This window comes from Neltuma alba, unplaced genomic scaffold (genome assembly GCF_004799145.2).
Source record: "Neltuma alba isolate B1F8T4 unplaced genomic scaffold, ASM479914v2 tig00010134_pilon, whole genome shotgun sequence".
In the NCBI taxonomy this organism is placed as follows: domain Eukaryota; kingdom Viridiplantae; phylum Streptophyta; class Magnoliopsida; order Fabales; family Fabaceae; genus Neltuma; species Neltuma alba.
The window spans coordinates 472,463-497,024 of NW_021635082.1; the positions used below are offsets into that span (position 1 = coordinate 472,463).

At 30.6% G+C, this 24,562-nt stretch overlaps 2 protein-coding genes and 2 long non-coding RNA genes across 6 annotated transcripts; 1 reads left to right on the forward strand and 3 right to left on the reverse strand.

Moving 5' to 3' along the window:
* Positions 1-1,493: 1,493 nt before the first annotated feature.
* Positions 1,494-6,757, reverse strand: LOC114754416 (uncharacterized). Its single transcript, XR_003741171.1, has 4 exons — positions 6,170-6,757; positions 5,833-5,954; positions 5,183-5,338; positions 1,494-1,523 (listed from the first exon to the last, which is right to left on the reverse strand). It is a non-coding gene; the product is annotated as an uncharacterized LOC114754416 (long non-coding RNA).
* On the reverse strand, positions 1,660-4,641 carry LOC114754417 (uncharacterized). Its single transcript, XR_003741172.1, has 3 exons — positions 4,616-4,641; positions 2,575-2,579; positions 1,660-2,324 (listed from the first exon to the last, which is right to left on the reverse strand). It is a non-coding gene; the product is annotated as an uncharacterized LOC114754417 (long non-coding RNA).
* A 1,304-nt stretch (positions 6,758-8,061) lies between the features above and the next one.
* Positions 8,062-10,365, reverse strand: LOC114754355 (pentatricopeptide repeat-containing protein At1g09190-like). The gene is given in 2 exon segments (XM_028943123.1): positions 8,062-9,855; positions 9,858-10,365. Coding segments are annotated over 2 exon segments (1,452 nt in total). The 5' UTR covers positions 10,120-10,365; the 3' UTR covers positions 8,062-8,665.
* A 4,329-nt stretch (positions 10,366-14,694) lies between these two features.
* LOC114754356 (uncharacterized) lies at positions 14,695-17,375 on the forward strand. Of its 3 annotated transcripts, none has more exons than XM_028943124.1 (3): positions 14,695-15,402; positions 15,776-15,909; positions 16,454-16,598. In XM_028943124.1, exons 1-3 carry the CDS (start codon positions 15,259-15,261, stop codon positions 16,548-16,550), a joined length of 375 nt encoding a protein of 124 aa, XP_028798957.1. In that variant the 5' UTR covers positions 14,695-15,258; the 3' UTR covers positions 16,551-16,598. The 3 variants fall into 3 exon arrangements, with proteins under 3 accessions (XP_028798957.1, XP_028798958.1, XP_028798959.1); XM_028943125.1 differs by having other exon boundaries at positions 16,517-16,598; XM_028943126.1 differs by lacking the exon at positions 16,454-16,598 and adding an exon at positions 17,296-17,375 and having other exon boundaries at positions 14,696-15,402.
* Positions 17,376-24,562: the final 7,187 nt, after the last annotated feature.

A 24,562-nucleotide genomic window follows, 5' to 3' on the forward strand; every position in this document is an offset into this window, starting at 1 on the left:
CTTGGTTTCTTGTGGGACTTGGGCATAAATCAAAGCTTAACAATTGTAAGCATATAGTCATATTAATACATATAATTTTTATGCACTTTCATTGCATAATTAAGTTCAACCCTTTGCCCAACTCTTAGCTCCTCAAATTTAAGCCTTAAACTTTGGTTGTTTAACGTTAATTCTTGAAAGTATTTCTCTGCTCTTACTTAAAAATCATACCTCATGCTATTCCTACCGCAAAATCGACAAATCCTAGCTCTTGACTATGTCATTAGGGGTGAAATAGGTTAGACCCCCTATCAGGGGCTTATAGCCTAGCCTACATAAAGTCTAACTTAGCCTATTTTGTAAATAGATAGGGCTCATATTCAAGCCTACTTTATGGTCTATCTAGGCAAACAGGTCAGTCTATTTCCATATGAACTAACCCACAAGCCTACAGGCTGACCTGTTTAGTTTTTTTTTAAAAAAAACAATTTGCATTATTATATGAAATATAATATAAATCAATCTTATAAATTATTTATAAACTTAAAAACTTTGATTTGACCTTAAGTTTCACATCACAGTATTCCTACATATGATCAGCTTTCTTTCTGTCATCAGTCATTTACCTCTACCTTCTTTTCAATTGCTCAAGGTGACAATGTTAACTCACTTCCTCTTCCTGGTTTATGTTGTTTATTAAAGCATAATAATTATTGTAAGTTTATTTTAGTGATTCCCAAATGAAATATTATAATCTCAGGAGAAAGAATGTGTCACAATTTATGCAGTAAAACCAAAACAGGTAAAATTCAGTTTTACATGTCATTTGATGTGCTTAGTTGATTTTAGAAAATATATCTATTTAGTCAATAAATAATTCATTTTTCTTGTTCCTACTTGATCTAACAATGTTGTCACCATGCATTCTTCTCTTTTTCTTGCTAAACTCTTATATTGCAGGTGAGAATGTATTCTAACTAAACTTTTAACACATAACATAGGTTTTTAAACAGGTTTGAAAAGATTTTATATGATTTTAGAAGTATAGATTTTTAAGCCTATTTAAAAGCTTGCATTTTAAGTAGGCCTTTAAACAGGTTTCAGACCTTGTCAACCCTTTAAAGGCTGATGCTCAGGCCTTAAAAAAGCCTATATGCAGGCCCAGACCCATGTTTAAATATCTATTGCAGGCCCAAACCTATTTATCTAAAGTTTAGCCTAAATTATTTTCATCCCTAGATGAGAATAATTTCCCTTAAAAAATATTATACATTAAAATTTCAAATAATCTTCTAATACTCCAGACCAATTATATAGCAAAAGACAAATATACACACTGATACGCATATAAGAATAACGTGAAAAGAAACATGATCAATTTACCTTTTTTTGAAAGAGATTCCAATGTTGCTGGACAAAGAGACCTCCTTTTTTCTTTCACTTTTTGCTTCTTTTTTTTTTTTTTTTACTTTTTGAAATTTGGAGCAAAACAAAGTGATGAAGAGAAAAATTAGAAGATCCTTCAGAGCAGAAGAACAGTAAATCTGTCAAATACAAAGACAAGATTTAGTGACAAGAACAATTGACACAAACTACATATAATATTCATTTTTTTTTTGGGCCAAATATATAATATTCATTTGGCATCACAAAATTAATTAATTTAGTAAATATATTTAGATCCGGTCAATCTTCATTTATTTTTTTCAATTACGTTTCTGTGGAAATTATTTTCCCTTTCTCTATTTGGTTGTGATTCTTCATTTTTCTTGTATATTTAAAAATATAAATAATTCTGACATAATAACGGAAAAAGGTATACAGAATCACACAAAGTAAGGGTTTTATACTTTTATTTAATATTATTCTCATTGTATAATTTATATGTTGATCATATTTCATCCTCATAAAACTATATAATCCTTTAATTTCTATAATATAAAATAATGATTGTAGAACTAATACACAGAGAGGACTAAAAAATATTTGAGAAAATTTGATGATAATCAGTACGAGTAAAAACAAAGTCTTTTTTTTCTTGTGCAAAAAGAACAAGGTCTTTTTAATACATAACATTTAATTAGAACATCATATTTACTTCTAATCGTAAAGATATTGCAAATATTAATTAAAATTAAAAAGCGTAAGTCCAACCCTAATATACAAAAGACAACCATATAAACGTAACATGATGACAAAATCACAATCATAATAAATTCTCACCTTTTTTTTCAGGGATTTCAAATTTCAATGTTTTTCAACAAAGAAACCTCCTGTTTTTTAATTTGAAGAACAAAGTTAATGAAGAGAAACTGAAATATTTTCATGCAGAAAGACAATACTACCTCCGGTTCTAAATATAAGAGCTAATAGACTAATTTGAGTATATTAAGAAAATAAGTTAAGTTAATTATTTGTAATAAATAAGTGTTGTCTTTCTTAAAATATTCTTAGTAATGAAGTTTATTAATTAGAACTACTATTATTAGAAAAACTATCTTGAAGAAAAAATGGAGAAATATAAGAGACAAAGTTAATTGAGATTTTATATTTAAGACCAAAATAAAAATCAAATAAGATCTTAATTAGCATTACAGAATCTGCCAAATAAAAGATCAAAAAGTTTAGTTTGTTGTTTAAGGGGGTGTTTGGGTTTTTTTCCAAACCATGGTTTGGAAAAAAATTTGCCAAACACCCTTTTTTTTTTTTGGAAAACCATGGTTTTCGTATATGGAGAAATATGTTTGTTGAAATAATAATTGCTCTAGTCAGAGAAGCTTTAACGGTGGAAAACAAAATTCTCTCTTCTCCCATTCTGCCATTATTTGTAGTGCTTTCACCTCCTCCCATTCTGAAATTTGTCGCCACCGGTGACAAATTATTTTACAAAAAACATATTTAGTTATTTTATTAATATATATACGTATTAATTTTAATTATTTTATTACTATATATTATTTATTAATATATATTTAATTACTTTATTAAATTATTTTACAAAAAAACATATTTATTTATTTTATTAATATATATACGTAAGGTATATTTTATTAATATTATTTATTTACTTCAAATAAAGATATATTATGAAATATATCTTATATGTAATTATCATTTAAACTTATGTCCTTTGTAATAATTTCTACATATAAAAAAACATTTCTAATAACAACTATCCAAACACTCTCATTTTATCAGAATCACTTTTTCAGAAAATCTATTCTTTCAAAATCTATTCTTTCCAGAATCTATTCTCCAGAAACTATTCTCCAAAAGCTATTCTCCAAACCATAGTTTGACTTCATCTAAACACCACCTTAGTTTTGGTGAGATATCATAATCATTGCAAATGTACACAACCACATAGAGGGCAAGAGACAAATTAATGATTTAAATTCCAGCTCATCATTTATAATGATGATAATACGCATTTGTAATAGAAAATTTTTCTATTTATTCTATTTTTGGGATCACAATATACATATACACTCTGCATTTCTCATTTCCTTTTTTTTTTGGCCGACGCACATCTCATCTCTTACAAAATATTCTTCAATTTTAATTTTTGACAATATTAAGAATCACAAAAACATTTTTATGGATTAAAATATATGCACGTACATAACATAAAATGAAACAAGATAAAGATATATTCTTATTATTTTTTTATTTAAAAAAATTGATAAAGAATAAAGGGATAATTAGGAAGAAGGACCAGAAAAAAACAATATTTATTGGGAAGGATCTTAAAAACTATAATTATTTATAAAGACCAAACACTAAAATATAAATATAGAGATGCTAAATTACCCTTAACTAAATTTCTACATTTTCACTTATTACACCTCCATTGAATTTTTTTTCTTCACAACTTCTTAATTTTTACTAAAATTCTGTAAAATCTTTTTATCATGATTATTTAGAAAAAAATTACTGAAATCAAATCAAAATTATTTATTTGTAATCCAAAATATATTTTATATACCTAAACACGGAATGAAATGAAATTATTCATGTAATAAACCATGCTACCAATAGTTAATTTTTTTCATCTTTCATCAGGTTTCAATTGAAATTTACTTTTTTCAAATATCTCATTCTTTACCTTTTGTAGTATAAATTGTTTTACTGTGTGTGTGTATACATTTTATAAATATATATAAATTTAAATAAACATATTTTAATGTACAATAATATAAATTGATGTTTAAAGTATGATGCTTGGATGCTTTGATAATTATTTTGCGGTTTTGCCTGATTTATTTGCATAAAATATATATTTAGTTATATAAGATATTTTGGGTTAATAATAAATAATTTTCATTTGATTTCAATAAATTTCGTTGCAAATAATTATGAGAAAAAGATTATAATGGGTTTTGGTAAAAATTAGGAGATTATGAAAAATCAATGGAATAAGAGAAAATATAGAGATTTGGTTAAAGGTAATTTAGTAGTTTTACATTTATATTTTAGTGTTTGATCCTTATAAATAATTATAGTTTTTAAAATCCTTATTATTAAATATTATATTTTATAGGTCCTTGTTCCTAATTTTTCCAAGAGTAAACAATGAAACAAGAAGACAATAACACAAATTTGAATAACAAAATGATGAAGTAAAGATGTATCTCACCAGAAATCCAGAACAGCACAGAATCTGCTAAGAAGGAAAAAAACACACACAAACAAAAATTTTAATGTTAATAATGATAAGTAAAATTATATATAATCATATGAATTAATTGGCTAGTCTAAAATTAATGTAACCCGAGTACTCTCCATAATTTTATGGATTCAAATGTAATATGCATTAATTACATTTGTCATATTTCCTCACGAAATGTTCCATTATTTATTATGCCAAATTGCACATATTTAAATAAGTTTTTTTGCCAACATATTTAAAAATGATACAAGTCATTAAAAATTAATAATTGTTAATTAAAGATATAATATAATGAAAATATTTAATGCTTGATTTGGACTTTGGAGCAAAATCACAAAGTTCTTTTTCCAAGCATCAAGTTCAACCTCCAAATTAAATCTTACATCTCATATTTTGCAAAATAATAACCTTCAAAATATAAAATTATAAAATTTTAAATAATTTTCTAGCAGTCCAATCTAGTTATATAGCAAAGGGCAATGATATATAAGCATTAAAATAAAATGAAACATGCATGATCTAATATATTCTTACCGTTTTTTTTTTGGTGAGACTTCAATGTTGCTGGACAAAGACCTCCTTTTCTTTTTCTTTTCTTTTTTTTTTTTGTTTTTTAAATGTGGAGCAATCCTAAGTGATAAACAAAAAAAATGAAAAGATTCTTCACAGCAGAAGTAAAGCACACAAACTCTGCCAGATGTAAACACACAAAATTAGTATAAGCAAAAGGAAAATTAATAAAAAATTAAATGACAACTATATATATATATATATATATATATATATATTGTATATACAAGATGACATATACAACATTTGGCATCATCACTACATTGATTTAAAGGTTAAGAATTTGTGGATCTTAAGAATAGTCATGAGCTTTTAACATTTCTCATGTTAAATTTTGTGAAAATATTTGGATATAATCAATTGGGATAAAACTTAATTAGATCAAGATAATTAGATATTTGCACATAAAATCTCTTCTTAATGCCCAAAATTTAGAGCGTCATATTTAGTTTTGACCCAAAAACTGTTTCTGTATATAAAGGTCAATATTATGATTATTGCAAGATAATGATTAGAACTAGCTAAATTAAAAGTGCAAACCCATCATATAACAAAAGACAAAACTATAAAATTATAACATGGTAAAAAAACTTCAAATCAAAATAAATCCTCACCTTTTAGTAGAGATTTCAATGTTGTTTAACAAAGAAACCTCCTTGTTTTTTTAATTTGACGAGGAACAAAATAATGAAGAGAAAATGAACAATCTTTCCACAGGAGGATAAGGACACAGAATCTGCGGAGCAAATGACAAAAGAAAAAAAAAAAAGGGTTTCAGTTTTAAAATTTAAAGGTGGAAGAATCGATCATTACGAAAGTATAAGGCAAGAGACAAATTAATGATCTAAAATGCAAGCCTATTACGGCGACCTCAAGCAGATTTCTTTATACAGAATTGAAGAGAATGGTTACAGAAGAATTTGAGAGATGGAAAATTAATAAATAGCTTACCGTGGAATGTTTGTGTTTGGTGGAGCTTGCTAGAGAATCTGGAAGCAGCGTAATTTGCAGATCTTCGAACATCAAAGAAAGGATCTGGAAGGTTGGCAAATCTGGAGCTTTGCAACGGACATAGTTAAAGCTAAATCCTTCCAGAGGAACCCCGGTGAGGTAAGAGAGGAAGAAGTGAGAATGGTTTGAGTAGTTCCAGCTGAAGGTTGGATCAAGGTGAGTTCTGATGGATCGAGCAGAGGAAACTGATTCTGAGGAGCTTTTTGTTGCTCCAAAAGGAAAGGAGGTTGTAGGGGAGAAGCCTGCTGACTGTGTAAGAATGGTAAGAGAAGCTGTAGCTCCTTGTAGACAATGAGTATCCCTAGTACGCAGATCTGGTGATCAGTGTGCTGATGTCATGACGAAACTAAGCTTCTGGACAGCTATGAACAAGGAGTGTCGGCCGTGCCTTCAGATCCCGTTGGAAGTTGCGAATGTCTTGGGTGAGGATGAGGAAAGAAGGAACTTTTGGGACATGGGTTAAGGAGTTTTTGGGTCTTCTTTTGTTTTTAATTTTTTCAGTTTAGGCCTTGGGCCTCCCTGTTATCAAAAATAAAAAAGTGCTAATAATATGCATATAAGCTATTATCTCGGGTCTTTTGTATAAGAATTTGTTGACTAATTTTAAAAAATTAGTTAAATTAGTTATTTGTAATAAATAAGTGCTGTGTTTTCTAAAATATCCTTATTAATCAAGTGTATCAGCTAGAACTATCATTACTGCAAGAACTACCTTAGAAAAAAAAAATAAATAAATATGAAAGATAAAAAGAATTTGGATCTTATATTTAAGATCGAAATTAAAATTAAACTAGCAATAACTAATTTTTAACATACAATTAAGTGCTAACATATAAGTAAATCATAAAAGCATAAACTCTTTTTTGGCATTAACATTCTAATACGAAAATACCTAATTAAATAAATAAAACACAAAATAAACTAAAAATAAATCAATTGGTCAATGACACATAAAACCTTATCTCATTTAGTCATTAGACCCCGTAGTTGTCCACTTAGAAACTTACTCAGTGGGTTAGAGTTGTTTTTTCATATTGTTCCTGTGCATCTTTCTGTTCCCACCCTTCACAATCAGGGAGACTTGTTCCTACTAAAGAAGAGTTTATTCATAGCTTCCTTAATCTCCATAGTAATTTTATGTTTCTACTCGAGTTATCATTATATTCTATCACTTGTGCCATCCTTTATATGCCATCCATTTTTTAATCTGAGTTTTCATGTGATATTTGCGTACTTCACTGTTCTCTTGAAGGCTTGATTGGTCTTTTTTTTTTCCCATCCATCAATAATGTTTCTTCTCTAATGCTTCTCCAATCTTAAATAACCTATTTTGTAGTACAATTACACTATAAAATAAATCTTATATTTAAAGCCAGATGAGTATATTCTTATCCTGCTTTCTTCTTGGGTTAGCCATGAATAATTCGCAGATGCATGTGGGATGTGACAACCATATACATTAAACCCCTCGGGGAATATTAATGCGTTTGTGTAGGGAACTTCAGTTTGGGAGATCACGTTGGTGGAGAAATAAGCACTGCCTCCAAGTTACCAATTTGGATTAAATTCTATGCCTTCGTCCTGGTGGAAGTAGCAGTTAATTTAATTCAATGTGACACAATGACCAGCATTAAGAAACAGAAAATTGCATGACCTCTTTGCGGCCAGATTGATAGGTTATTAGGTTCCTTGTAACCTTAATTGCTTTCGTACTAATGTACTTCACAAAATAAAATCTGAAGAAAAACCTTCCATACACAAATCTACATTATGCAAGTGCATTTCTGAACTACTGGGCAAATTCTACAACGAATCAACCGCAAGGAAAATAGAAATTTGGTAAATGTATTACATGTATGATGTAATATGAATCACAAATAATCAGCCCGATACAGAAGAAATTACCTACCGATCTTCTGTTCAAGGAGATGTAATACGAATAAGTTAATGATGCAGATTAACCTGTAATTATAGCTAAGAATGATAAGCATGCAGAGCCGTCTCAGACCCCTTAAAATATAGAATCCTCATCGACCACAATAATTACATCCATTTTCAACCTGACATTGGTAGTTTCTTTCTTAACTGCCATGCCCTTCTGGTCTGCCTTAGAGATTAGTCCCATACGAACATGAAAGTGTCCTTAGCATCCTCAAAGTTTCTTAGCAAGCGATGAGAGATAGGGTTCATTCAACCTCTTTCAAAGCAGCACGTCTCCATCTTTGGCTCATCAAACATTGTTATTGGGAAATTGTGAAGTTGAATGCACTTTTCTGGTTTATTGCACATGAGGCTAATAGTAAAGACAATGAGAGACAGTGTTCATGCAACCTCTTCCGTTTCCCTAGCACGATCTTTGAGCATGAAAATCGATAATTCATGTAGTTAGTGAAGACCAAGAAACAAAGCCATTCCTCAACTAACTCAAACTTGCAACTAACCAGTTGCACTCTGTCCAGGACTTTTCATGATGCTGTTTTGCCGCATCAGTAATCTAACCTTTTCAACCTCATCCCATTTTCCTTCTTCTGCATAAATATTTGACAATAACACATAATTGCCAGAATTCAATGGTTCCAGATTGATAAGCTCTTTTACTGCAATTTCTGCGAGTTTCCTTTTACCATAAGTGCGGCAAGCACTAAGCAATGCGCCCCACAAGGCAGCTGTAGGCTTCATGGGCATGCTTCTGATCAAATCATGAGCTTCCCATACCTGTCCACAACGTCCAAGAAGATCTACAACGCAGCCATAATGCTCCAGTTTTGGCTGAAGTTCAAATTTTGCAGTCACCCAAGCAAAGAGTTCAAGCCCTCTATCTGCTAAGCCTGCATGAGCACAACAAGCTAAAACACTGGTAAAAGTCGAGTCAGACGGGCTAACGCCCTTCTCTATCATCTCCTGGAACAAGTCAACCCCCACTTCACCCTTCCCATTATAAGCCAACCCAGATAACATGGCGTTCCAAGAAATAACATTTTTGTGAGGCATTTCATTAAAAATGCTCCAAGCAACTTCAAGATTTCCAGACTTGCAATAGAAATCCACAAGTGAATTTCCCACAGCAATGACATCTCGTTGAAACCCTCTGGAACAGGCATAAGAATGGATCCATTTCCCAGAATCTAAGGCTCCTAGGTGAGCGCAAACAGGCAGAATAGTGACCACAGTTGCATCATCTGGTTCACAGCCCTGTTCCAACATTTCATGAAAAAGTTCAAGGGCTTCTCGGTCCTTCTTATATTGTGCTAGGCAAGAAATCATGATATTCCAAGAAACAATACTGCGTTCCTTCATATATCTGAAAAGCTTAAAACCTGTTTCCAAAGAGCCAGTCCTACAAAACCCACGAATCATCAAATTACAAACAATTACATCTGTATCAAACATTGGATCAAACACCTTCTCGGCATCTCCAATTCTCTCACAAGTTGTATACAATTCCACCAACCCAATGCGAATGGAACCATGGCTTTCAAATCCAGCTCGAATAACCTGGGCGTGAACACACTGGCCAAGTATGTAGTCCCCGAGGTTTGAAGTGGACTTAAGCAAAGGCGCAAAAGTATACTCATCAGACAAAATACCACGGGTTTTCATAATGGAGAAAAAGTGGACAGATTGCTGGAAGGGGCACATAAAGAAAAGCCTTTGATCATGGAATTGAAGAGGAGAATATTGGGATTACGGGTTTGGTAAAAGACACGAGTGGCGTAAGACATTCGATGTAGAGCAGCGCAAATGGAGACGAAGTGAGCAAGGATCTGGTTGGAATGATGGAGGGCATGGCGAAGGAAATAGGCATGAATTTGGGTGATTTGGGTGCGAGTATTGCGACCATGAAGAAGACGAAGAACTTTTCGCTCAATTTCCTGGCAGTTTCTGCTCATTCTGTGTCAATACAATCACCATGCAAGAGGACCCACCCTTTGTTGTTAAATGGAAAAGACAGGATTGGCAGGAACAAGCCCAGGCCTACTAAAGAAACGGACTTTCATGTTACAGCAGTATCTGCATTCCGCAGCGTTGTTCCTCCTGCAGTGGCATCAATCTCATTCAACAACTATGACAGTATTCAGGGGTGGAATGAATTGAAGATGTCAAAGAAGATGATCCCCAAATCTGAATCTCTCTCAAAACGCATCGTATCACGAGGTCCTTTTTGCCACTTCTATTAATCTCTGGTCCTTGGCTGTTATATGACCAGTCCCTTCAGATCATTACTGGAATTTAGGAATTTTTCTCTTTAAACCTGCAGACAAAATCACATAAAATATTTTAATATCATGTAGTCCCAAAATATTCAACATTAATACAATTTAACCCATAAAAAAAAAACCGCAATCTCACATGTTAGCATAATAAATTATGGGTTTATCAATGTCGTTGGCCAAACACCTGATTTTACCCTCCATGGCCACGGATCAAACTGACCAACTTCTACTTCCCGCGAGTGTGAGAAATTTGTTCGTTATCTCCAGTTTGAAATAAAGCCTATGCATTCAACAACAGAATTTGTTCTAATAATTCTAAATTCAAGAGTTCTCACTTATATGCTAACACCACGAAAATGTAAAAAGGAAAACAACTCATTAAGGGGGGAAAAAATCAAAACCAAATCTTCGTTAGCCAAGGTAGAACTTGGATATCCTAAACAGTAAGGTTTTTTTCCCCCTAAAATTAAGTTGTAGCCAGTTTAAATGTGCTAATTTCCAGCAAGCGGAGGAATTGAATTCCACAAACCAATTTATAAATAGCCAACAATCTTAATTTAATTAAATTCTTCTACAAGATTGCACAAACATTCCAAGCATATCTTAGCTTAACTCATACAATAAACACTAAACTTTACCAATCAACAACCATATAACTCTTAAGCACCCAAATAGCTTCCAAGATTAGTTACAACACCTTCATTATGGCGTTATATTGTTAGCCAAGCAACTTCAAATTCCTTAGTTAACTTCTCAGCATTATTTACAGAGCACATAATTGGATTCCATAGTTCTCCTTCCGCAATCATCAAAATTTTTAATACAATACATATCCAGATACACTTCATTCTCTCAAGTCTAAGCCAAACAAGATCTCCAAGTCTCTTTCTTCTTTCACACAATTCGTCAAACACCTTATAGGCATTCAACTTAGTTCAACAACCAGCCATCTTAAGCCACAAGTTAGCAGCCATAAATTATTGTTAATACACACACATATCAGTCTCCACATTCAAAGGAACTCGTCAAACCCATCAAACCAAAACTTATCAAAGTTCCATGCAACACCCCCCGGGCAACGCCAAACTTGAAAAATAAAAGAAAGAATTAATAAGTCCAATACAACATCACACACCCCGATTAAATAGAAATGAAGCAAGTTATCTCCAATCCACTCCCCACAACAGCAACGACGAAAACAGGGGAGAAGAACAATGAAAAATCCTCTCAAATGCACCGCTACCCAAGCTTTGGAAAAAGATATCGGACTCGAGCTTACTTAAATCCTTACTAGCCACGGTTAAGAAGGAAGAAGAAAAGGGAATGAAGCTCAATCCTTTTCAAGCTACCAAGGCACCGATCAGAGCAAAGAAGAAGACAGAATGGCAAAGCTTGAAGGAAGAAATGCGGAGATTAGCATTACCGGCGAACCCACGGCGCATACGCAGCCGACGAACGCGCGGACAGGGGAGGACAGTGGGGGGAGCGATGGAATCGCAAGTTCACGCACCAGAAGCTCTTCTTCAAAAACACCCCCCCCCCAAAAAAAAAAAAGGCAATGAACTGATTGGGAAGGGAAGGAAAATAAACTCTGATTTTTTTGGCAGAAAATAAAATCTAATCTTAAATCTTCAGATTTTTTTAAAAGGCAATTTTACAATTTAATTCGTAATAAAAAAAAGCTGATTAACTTATAACTATTAAATTACAAAAGTTATTACAATTACTATCTGTTTTCTTTCTCTTTTAATGAGCTTTTTGTTTTTTTCATTTCAAGATGAGGTTACTACTTTAAAATTTACTTGATCACATAATTGTTATTGTTATTCTTAATAATTCTCAAATTTTGGGTTCATTACAATTATATAATATAATTGAGATCTTAATTTAGCAACTGATATATCTAAAATTATACTCCTCCGGTTTTTAATATAAGACCCATTTAACTAATTTGATTATATTAAAAAGTTAGGTAAGTTAGTTAATTATAAGAAATGTGACATGTTTTTCCTAAAACGCCATAATTATCTTTCTTAATACCCTCTCTCCATCTTCTACTTGATTATGGTTGAGGGAGTATTCATTGGGGTAATTTAGATAAACTTGATAAATATAATAAATGGGTCTTATATTTAGGACCAAAACAACTCAACAATTGGGTCTATATTAAGGATCGAAAGAGTATATTCAATGGAGTTTAGAACACACTTAATAAATAATCCGAAATTCCAAATGATTTAGGGGGTGTTTGCCTAACTCTAAAAGTGCTTTTGAAATCACTTTGTTGCTAATAAAGCAAATTCTCCATATATTTAATTCATATATGTAAAAATACTTTTAAAATTATGGTTTTGTATCTATCCAAACACCTGCTTAATTGAAAATCCTTCAAATATGAAAATACCTAATTGAATAAATAAAACACAAAATAAACTAAAAATAAACCAACCGGTCAATGGCACATAAACCTCAAACATTCTCATTTTGTCATTAGACCTCGTAGTTGTCCACTTGGAAACTTACTCAGTGGATCTTGCTTTGAACAACAACAGTGTAGAAAATGTCTACAAGATGTGAAATAGTATCTCCAATTTTAATATAAAAATAGTTAACTAATTTAAATAAATAAAAATTTATTAAATTATTTATTTGTAAGAAATAGGTGTTATCTTTTCTAATAAGGTATGTTAGCTGTAATATTTGATTAAACCTTTAATTTTGAAAAAAAGAAGAAGAATAAATATGACAGACAAAGTAGATTTGGGTCTTATATTTAAGACTAAATTAAAAGTCAAACCAACTCTTATATCAAGGACCGGAGGTAGTATTACAATATTAAAATATTTAATACCTATAATATTAAATATTTGTTATTCAATTTTATCACTTAATTATGCTACAAATATTTAAATTATATAATTTGATTTTAAACTATATACTACATCCGATCTTAAATATAAGAGCTATTTGACTAATTTGAGTAGATTAAAGAAATAAGTTATGTTAGTTATTTGTAATAAATAAGTGTTGTCTTTCTTAAAATATTCTTACTAATTAAGTTTATTGGCTAAAACTACTATTCTTAAAAGGACTATCTTAAAAAAAATAAATATGAGAAAAAATAGATTATGATCTTATATTTAAGACCAAAATAAAAATTAAAAAAGATTTTATATTAAGGACCGGAGATAGTATTTTAATGTAACGCCAAAATACTTTCTCTTTATCATGTTTTATCTCATCCATGTAAAGAGAATGAGAAATAATATTTTTTTTCTTCTCTCTATTTTTTCTATTTCTATTTTCTTTCTTCTTAAGTTTTTTACCATGCAGATCAAGGTAAGAGTCTCTCTATCCGCATTAAACTCTTAGATAGAGTTTATGTCCAAAATCTATAAAACCTTTTTCAGAAGGAGATCCCCTCAAAATCTTCCCTTTTCTTTTCTTCCTAAAATTTCATTTTTATTGTTGGATCAAAGAATATAAGGTTGAAATTTAATAGGTAGAGATAGGATTCTAAGAGAAAATGAGGAGAATCAGGACCCAACTTTTTTCCAACTTTTTTTAAATAAGACAAAATGATATATACTTAACTTCATTTATTTATATACATATATGTGTGTATATCAACATCATTAATAACCAAATAGACTAACAATGCATAATACTCCCACCTTTTTTTTAGTCAATCAAAACTGACTTTTTTTAAAGAAAAATTAGGGATAAATCTCTCATTACAAATTTAATTAAAAAATAGTCCCTAGAATGATTGATTGCATAAAAAAAAATTAGTTTTACGCAAAGAAAAGTAAGTTATACAAAAAAAAAAATTGTTTGCACAAAACATTATTTAGATATAAGTAATTAGTTTGCACATAAAAAAGATGACTTGCACGTAAGAAAATTTTATTTACACAAAAAGAAATTGAGCTACGCATAGTACAAGGAAAGATTATTGCATACAAGAAAAAATAAATTACACCCGCAAAAAATTAAGTTGCACACAATGAAAGTTGAGTTGTAAAAAGTTTTTATGTTCTATTTGCCAATTAATTTTTTAACCAGGGATTTATTCTCAATTTTCTTTCTTTTTTTTTTTAATTTTATTTTCCTTTCTCTTTATTGTCTATTTTGTTGGTTTGATTTCAACCCTTGAGGTCTGGTTCATTGCTCGGTATACGCGTCGTTGCCAAACTGCAATGTGGCCTGGGCCATTCGTTCCAACCTTTTTGTAGGGTTCTAGATGCTAAGTTCTCATCTTCTTATCTGTTCTGCCTCCACGTCTTATCTATATTCCGCCCTCTTCTGCTAATTAGATAGCTCAGATTCTTAAGTTAACCAATCATAGCCATTACTTTCGGTTCTATTGTTTATTAATTTTTCATGTCGCCTTTCCTAATGTTTCCTAGATTTTAGAGTAATGGGTTTGGCATTGGGCTTTTGCTTGGGGCTTATGATTTCCATGCTTGCTTAATTGGGGCAAAATCTCGATACAATTAGCTGGATTAATTAAATTTGTTGGATGTTTACACTTGGGGTATAATGTGTTGTTGCTGAAATCGTTTATAAGTTCAAGATCCTCAGCGATTTCATCTTCTGATGCATGATTTCGTATGTTCCAAGACTTTTGAGTCCATCATTACACCCGGTACTGATAGTGAGGGAAATGTCCCCCACAAGAACGAATGTATAACAGTTAGAAAGAGAGATTGATAATGTCCTGTTGGTTTCATCCTTCCTGTGACTTTTGATTACTTGGGTAATTTTTTGTTCTTAACTTGCTTTCCTGATAGGATTGAGACCTTATAAAGTTAAATGGCTGAGATAAAGATAGATGAACCAGGAGAATTTGGAGAGAGGCCTATTTTCAGAGATATTAGACGCTATTCCTGTGAGTATTGTGGCATCTGTCGATCAAAAAAGACCCTGATAACCTCTCATATCAATTCTTGCCACAAGGTACTTCTCTTCTCATGTTTTGATTTTCTAGTGCCATGAGAATGTTAATTTTAAAGTCGTAGACGTGATGAATGATTCCTTTGAAGGAATTAGGAAATTTACTCTTTTTGAATTTAAAACGATTATACTGTGAATGACAGTGATTGATGAGTATATTTTACTTAGTTATATTGGAAAGGTTTAATCATAAGAGAATGTAATTCTGGGAACTTAGTTTTTGTGCTAGTTTTTTGTATTAGTTTAATGGAGATTACTATAATTTTGCCATTTTTGGCAATATGCTATATTTCCTGGAGATGTGTTTTTTTTTTTTTTCATCTGGTGATCTCTGCACTTTGAAACCATGACTATATCGTGATCTCTTATCTCTTAGGAGGAGTTGGAAAGAGTCAGAGTGGATAAAGATGAGGAAGCCACGGCACAAAATCCAATACTTGCAAGGAATGTGGTGCTAGTTTCAAAAAACCAGCCTATTTGGTGCCGCACATGCTACGCCATTCTCTCGAGGTATTTGTTGACAATCTATTACCCTTAACATCTATTGTTCTAATGTTCTAAATTTTTTATTTCCACCAATACATCTTCGGACCACCTTGTATTGGTGATTCTAAAATTTTGTTCAAGATTGTTTGTATGGGTGAAGATAATTCATAAAACAATTGGTTCTGAAATAAGTAAAGCCTTTCTGATTACTATATTCTCCATGCTCTGCCAATCATCCTCTTCAATATCAAATCCTTAAATTTGCATCCAACATAAAACATCAGTCTACACATTTGACTTTTTGTGAATTTACTCACAGACAATAAATTACATTTTAACTCAGGAACAAACAATACATGTACATTCTTTATTTCTAGATGCTCAAACAGTTTAACTACTCTAATACTGCACACCCTCATGACAAATTCCATTAGCTACTTTCACTTTAAAATCCTAATGGAAATACTTAAGAGATTTGGACATAGATTTCTCACCGATTTGTGGCTCTTAAGTTAGCAATATAGGTTTCATCACTAGTCACCATAAACGGAATATATGTATTTTATAGGGAAGATATTTATACTATCAAAAATTATGGATATTGTTGCGTGAAGCATTGGATCCCCAACAGAGAACTCCAAAATTCAAGAGGCAGATGTTATTGACTTGATGGATCAGTATGAAGAAGGGAGAACTCTTTAGAAGCTCCATCAAGGGGGGCCTCAGTCACACTGTTTAATGAGGTTTGCAGTTGGTTTGCTTGTGTTGCTTTTATTAGATCTCACATGACACCTTAGTTTGACGTTCCAAATTTAACAAATTTTTTTAATGATTCAGAGGCCATATGTGTGTTCTATTGATGATTATCAAGCAAGTTATAGAAGAAAGGACCACTTGACCCGTCACCTTCTACAGCATAAAGGGAAAACCTTTAAATGTCGGATCAAGGATTGCAACCGTGACTTTGCATTCCAAGGGAACAAGACCATCTGTATTTTGCAGTTAAGCTAGACCTAGTAGAGGTAGTCTGCTTGGATCCTGGTTGTATGAAACATTTTACTAATGTTCAGTGCCTTAAAGCCCATATCAGAACCCGTCATCAATTTGTAACTTGTGAGACTTGTGGGAAAAAGGAACTGAAGAAAAATATCAAGCGGCACCTCTGTTTGCATAAAACTAGCTCTTCATCAGAGGAATATAAATGTGAACATAAAGGCTATAGCAGCACATTCACTAGTGTAAGTCATTTCTACTCGTAAGATTGTATGATTTTCATTTAACTGAAGAGGTTTATTTGAAGCTAATATTGGTGACGTTCTGTTGGTTTGCATTGACAGAAATCTAGTTCCCCTCCTTAAGTTCAAAACTTTCCATGCTTCTAATTTACCTTCTTTTGGGTTGCATGGACAGAAATCCACTCTTCATGAGCATTTAAAAGCTGTACACTTCAAAGAAAGACCATTTGTGTGTAGCTTTCCTGATTGTGGCATGAGATTTTCCTACAAACATGTGAGGGACAAGCATGAAAAAATTGGGATACATGTTTATAGACATGTAAGTTGTTACCAATGCCTAATCATTCTAATTTTCACTAATCATTATGCTTGTTGCATAAGCATTTTTGAAGTTATTGAGTATATATTGAAAGAAAGTTTATGGTTGCCTTGCTGTACGGGGATTTTGAAGAATCTGATGAACAATTCAAGTCAAGGCCAAGGGAGGGCGAAAGAGAAAATGTCCTTTAGTTGAAATGTTAGTTAGGAAGAGGGTCACTCCTCCCAATCAGTTGGAGCATTGTTTGTTTGGAGAGGATGCAGAGTAAATGCATTGAACTACCTTGAATATAGGGAGCCTATAGATGGTGCAATTTGGTTGGAGTTCTGAAGTCCTGTGATTATGTACATAGGAGCCCATGGATTAATTAGTGTAATTCTTATTTGTTCATAATATTGTTGTGCTTGCCTTTTGTTCCATGCATTCAACTGTAACCAATGTAGGCCAAGAACTGCGCAAAAGAATCCCTATACTGTTGTCCAGCCTAGAAAATGCCTATCCCGAAAGCAAGCTTGATATGCACCTCCTGTTGTCATCATCATGTTATATTGGGTTTGAAATCATGTTAGAATGCTTCCAGAACGACACTTTCAGCGAAAAACGAAAATCTATCACGTCTTGACGCTTCCAAGCATTTAGGCTTTCTTTAGAAACGTTTATAAGCACTTGAAAATATATTTCACGTAAGCCGTTTGTCTTTTCTTATATATTTATTTTGTCTTATGTATCACGATGAAAAAGTTGTTTATAAGTCATTCTAAATAAACTCATAGTATTTTTCTGAAATCATTTAAATAACCACTTATAAGTAAGTTTCACGCAAGTCGAGATAAAATTTTTCATACATATATGCTTTGTATTTCATAAATCACGATTGAAAAGCTACCTAAAAGCTATTTCAAATTGTTTTAGCCTGTTATCAAGTGGAACACAAGCTCGGTTCAAAACAAAGTGTTGAAGATTTTACTAATCTCAGGAGCCGCTAGGTTATGGTATGGAATAGAAAATTCTTGATGCAAAATAGGTAAAAATATATCCATATAGATGCCAAGATATGTCATCAACGCGCCTTCATATATATTAGTTTATAAGTCAAATAAAGATAAATATAAATATTTTTAAATAATTTATGTAATTTTATTAATTTCCTCAAATTAATTAATTGGGTTTTGTATTAAGAATCAGGTATAATATTTAGTAGCAAGTTAAAAGTATAGGTAATTTTCAATATATTGTTTAAGTTTTTGAAATTAAAGTAAGATTTAGAATAATATTTTTTTTGCAAATAAAAACAATAAAAGTGGGTATACAAATTTATAGTTTGCTTTTCCCCTCCTTAAAAAGGAAATCCTTGTCTATGAGATCTTGTAGCGAAATACAATGAACTAGAACCGGTTTATTGCAGTTGGCAATGTGGATTATCGTATTTGTTCCTTTTCCCTTTCTTCCTTTATTTATTTATTTTTTTTATTTTCTTATTCCTCTTTATCAAGTAAAGCCGAAAGGCTTGCCGCTTTCCAGCTTGGAAAAAGACAGGATGTTTTGTTTTCTTCGTAATTATTTTGTTCTGCCAACTTTTCTTGGAATTGTCTGATGGCTTATATTTAATTGGTATTTCATTTATTATTTTTAAATATAATCATTATTAAAATCATAAAAATAAACTTTAGATCATACAAATCAAACTCCAGATCAAAAAGAAAGATCATACAAATTAAACTTATACAGTATAAATATGGCTAAAATATAAGTTTTCTCTTTTAAGATTACATCAAAGTTTACCTTTAGTCCTCTAAGTTTATCAAATTTATTTTTAGCCACTTAATCCTAACAACATTAGTATCATTTTAAATGTTGATTCGTATCGAAAAAATTAATTATTTGATATAATTATATTCGTAATTTGTATCAAATTTGTTAACTCATTATTTTTTATTAAATGAGATTACTAAATATACATTTAACTATATGAATATTACTTAAGAGAAAGAGGGAGGCTAGAACGACCATTCGTTAAGATAAATGCAAAAGAGGCAAAAGCTCTTTAAACAAACATTTCATTAAATTCTGTGAGAAATTTTCATTACTCCCTCCAGCCTTAAATATAGAAGGTAGTCGGCATAATTATTTTGATCATAAAAAGAAAACTTTAATTTATTTTATCTTTCAAATTTATAATTTTTTAATAAAATAATACATAGTAAAAGAGGCTTATATCAATGAAGCAGCTTCCAATGCAAATAATTAAATGAGATATTTTATATAAATAACCACATAATATTTTTATAAATAACCAAATTAATTAATTTTTTAATTTTTATGAATTAGTTATCTAATTCTTATACTACCTCCAGTCCTTAATATAAGATCCCGTTTGACTTTTTGTTTGGTCCTAATTATAAGACCCCAATCTATTTTGTCTCTCATATTTATGTATTTTTTTTCAAGATAATCCTTCTAACAATGATAGTTCTAGCCAATACACTTAATTAGTAAAGATATTTTAGGAATGACAACACTTATTTATTACAAATAACTAACTTAACTTACTTCCTTAATCTCCTCAAATAAGTCAACTGGGTCTTATAATTAGGACCGGAGGTAATATTTAAAATCAAAGTAAAATATCACGTGTAGAATATCATAACTAGAAGAATAAGAGGGGTATTTGTAAGTCAAAAATTAGAGGATTGATCATTTGGAATTCTCCAAAACAAATTTACAACCAAATGGCTAATTGGATTGGTCTAGTAAGTCAAAAAGCAAAAAGTTGGTGAAGTTGATGGATGGCATCAAAAGAAGCAAATGAACGCAGCGCGTCTTGGTACGTACGGTCATCGTTCAAGAAATTGCACCATTCATATCTTTGGATTCACCTCGCGACCACACTAACAAACAAATGAAGAAGGGTGAAGAGAATTTGAGAAGGATTAGTCTTATTAAAAGTGCTACTTTCGATTTTTAATATAGGATTTAATTAACTCTTCGACTCATTTGAAGAGGTTAAAAAATTTATTAAATTATTTTATAGTATTTATATTTATCCTTTTTCTCCAAACTAATTTGACTTACTAATAAATTAATATAAATATTTTAGAGAGATCATGTAACATATATTATAATTAAGTAATTTAATAGCTTTCTTAATCTCTCTAATTTAGTCAATTGGATCTTATATTACAGAGGGGAGATAATAATTGATAAAACCTTTTGGAATCCAATTGAGTTGGCTGACTAATGTGATAGTATATGTTGTTTTTGCTAATTAAACGCGGGGTTTGGTCGTCCCACTAGCTAGTTAATTAACCCGCCTTTTCTATTCTATTCACTATTATATGGTTGCTTGGAATTTCCTTCGAAAGTTCGTGACTTGGGTGAGTTGTTTAGTCTATAGTCTCCTACGAAAATTGCAAATTTTACTTATAATTACTACTTTTGATTTTAAATATATTAACTAGTATATGGTTTTGTTTTTATCTTAAATATAAAACTTTACTGCCTTCTAAATTTATAGTTTTTTTTATTATATCTATCAATTATACATATTAAGAGAGTTTCTCAAATTACTCATTCCTTCTCTTATTATAATTTATAAAAAAACAAGTATCAAAATCATACAGTTTAAAATGTTAGATAAATTTAATTTAAAATAATAAATATGTGAGATATATGTATGTTTAATTTTACCTTTGTTTATAAAGAGAGTAGATGAGATATTGAGTGAAAATTTATTATATAGAGACAATAAATGACATATATTTATAAAAGTAAAAAGACAAGTTGAAAATCTCAGACAAAGAAAATTTATTTTATATATTAAAAACCACTATTATGAGGAAAACAAATTTTATGAAAAGAGACTGAAACCGGGGAATATGTTTATAGAAAAAGACAAAGTTGTGTGAATGCCGAGAAATGAAATGGAAAGATTTGGCGTGACCTGAAAACAGAATATGCCACCATGAAATAAGAAAAGAAAATAACAATAAAATATTTTCTGATTTTTAAAATAATAAATAAGGCATTTGAATAAACAAAATAACAAAGAAGGCATCAGGTACTGATTTAGAATTTTGATTTTTGGCCTCACAACATGTTACAAAATCTATTAACAAAGTAGTAACTCTCACTATGAAAGTTGTAAATCCCACTATATGTTTTGTAAAATTCAGCATGGAATTGTATTTTTTTTACAGAAAAGTTGCCCAACCCCTCAAAACAGGTTGCAAATCCCATTGACCAAGCAGTAGATCTCACTATGAAAGTTGTAAATCTAACTATATGGTTGTAAAATTTGGCGTGGAATTATATCTTTTTTTACAGAAAACTTACCCAACTCTTCAAAACAGATTACAAAACCCATTAATGAAGTAGTAACTCTCACTATAAAAACTGTAAATCCCACTATGTGTTTTGTAAAATTCAAAATGAAAATTTCAGATTGGTACCTGACACCTTCATTGTTATTTTGTTTCCTCGAATGTCTTATTTATTATTTTAAAATTCAAAAAGTATTTTATTGTCATTTTTTCAAATAAGGAAGGACTTACATTTTCGAAAATAACAATTAAAGAGCCAGTTCCTTTGTTGATCTTTTGCTTTTGAACCCCAAACAAACAAAAAAATGTAGTGCATTAAAATGTCCTCATCATTACTACGTTCGAAGTTTGGACAGCAAAAAATTTGGGTAAAGATGTACATTTATCCCTAATCTTATTTTTTAGGTATACCGAGCATCCCGATCTTGTTAATAATACAATTTTACCCATATTTTTTTAATGATGCAATTTTACCCATAATCTTTTTTGTGCAATTTTATTTTGGATCTTTGAGCACAATTTTACTTAAAAGGGACAAGTTGCATCAAAAAAATAAGATCATGAATAAAATTACACCACTAAAAAAATTGAGATATTGGATGTATCTGAAAAATAAGATCATGAATAAATTTACACCTTCACCCAATAAAATTTAGTTATTTACTTTTTTTTTTGGAGTTCCATTTAATTTTGCTATCCAAGTGTCACCTTTTCCGAGTACATTGAAGCAAGGTTTTAGATAATTTATCACTGAATTTTCAGTTGTTACTAATGAGCTTTCAATTTTTAAACTTTGTGTTTTCCCAATTATTAAATCTTAAATTTGGATTCGTCATTATACTTTAACATATTTTAACATCATTTTTTGAACAAAAAATTTTAACAGCATTTAACTTATAAATAATAACATATTTTTGTAAGAATTCTTGCTTTGAGATTTATTAATTTTCATGATGTTTTTCTGTCATTCTACCTTCCAATTAAGTAGAAATATTTTGGTCTATTATTTATATATATTTTAAATAATTCTAGCACAATAACTTGATTCCTGATTGTTATTCCAAAGTGTCCTCTTGCCAGAGCATGCTTGGGGTTTCTTAGAGGACCCGTGATAAAATCATATCGATATCAAAAAGACAAAGTAGTTAAAATTATTGTTTATAATTAATATGTATAGAACTTGTGATGCTTTTTTCCTCAATTACCATTACCATTTTATTATAAGAACTTAATGTGCAGGGACAAAAATATTCCAATAAATAGAGGTATTATGAGGAAAAAAATAATTAACATAAGAGATGAAGGAAAATTAGCTCTTATATTTTGAATTAAGTTTCTCTTAACTGTTCAGATATAATCTGAACAGTCTAGATTTATGTTTTTGTTTATGAAACAATTATTTTAATAGTATAAAATTTAAAATAAAGATAATCTATTGATTGTCAATTTTTCAAAAATATAATTTTTTTATTTAAAGATCATTAGTTGAAATTTTTAAATATGAACAGTTGAAATTGTAGTTAGACACTTATCCGGTTCTTAATATAAGACCTATTTAATTAATTTGATTAGATTAAAAAGTTAGGTAAATTAGTTAATTATGAAAAATATAATATGTTTTTTCTAAACCACCGTAATCATCTTCCTTAATATTATTGCTCATTTTCTACTTGATTATAATTGAAGGAGTATTAATAGAAATAATTTTTAAAAAGTAATAAATATGAAAAATATGTCTTATATTTAGAACCAAGATCAATTCAATAATTAGATCCTATATTAAAAACCGGAGAAGTAGTTCATATCTCACTATAACAATGGAACAATGGCCGCTATGATGGTGATGGTCACTAACTTATATTTAAGGCTAAGTTAGAATTTTCAAATGCACTTTATAAATTACAACGTGATGAGGTGAAACATTAGGGACGAATCCGTCCCACTCATAATAAACATGTGCTTTTGGACAAACTAATTGACCTGCTCTCTCTTTTTGACCTTTCATATATTACTCCACGACGTATGAACCTTCCTATATAATTTCCTTTAAATTATTGTTACACATATATATTTGGAAGAACCATATGGTTGGAAACCAGCAACATAATAGAACACCTTTTTGCCCTACCAATATACAATGAACCTCCAAGAAGGTGTTCAATTTGAATTTTATGTATCCACGTGTAAAATAATAATTATCATGGCCGCAATAAATTTATGAAAAAAAGCAAGTGAAAGAGAATGAGAGTGAAAATGAGACAAAGCATGTGGTAATTAATGTACATTCATATATTTAATGGGAATAAAGGTAAAAAAAAAAATTGATTAAAATTCTAGAAAAAAAAAGTGTAGAGTCACTCTTATTGCAAAAAAACAAATGTAACTATACGGTACTGTATTAAGTAATATTGTGAGTAGCTATGATTAAATTTAAGGTTAACATCATTATTTTTAGTTGTTAAAATTTGATTTTATTTTGATTTTGATCCTTAAAAGTTGAAACCAGTGGTTTTGATTAGGGGTGTTCATGAAGCTCAGCTACCCACCATGCCCGCCCAAACTCGCAAAAAAAATACCCAGCCCGTCCTAAAAGAAATGGCCCGAGGGCATATTCGGGCTGGGCAAACTGTTGGGCAGGGCTGGGCATCGGGCACGGTATGCTGTCCTGCCCATTTGGCCCTACCCGCAAAAATATATATAATTTTATTTATATATATTTTATTTGCCTCATATTTATTTTCTAAGTCAAACGTATTGTTGTATCAATATTCAGTATTCATTATACTTATTTATTTTTGAATGAT

Excerpts from the sequence above, each read along its gene's own strand:
- LOC114754356 (XM_028943124.1), top strand. The coding sequence starts at position 15,259 with ATGGCTGAGATAAAGATAGATGAACCAGGAGAATTTGGAGAGAGGCCT. Across the intron at positions 15,403-15,775 it reads ATATCAATTCTTGCCACAAG|GAGGAGTTGGAAAGAGTCAG; the intron begins GTACTTCTCTTC and ends CTTATCTCTTAG. Across the intron at positions 15,910-16,453 it reads TGCTACGCCATTCTCTCGAG|GGAAGATATTTATACTATCA; the intron begins GTATTTGTTGAC and ends TGTATTTTATAG.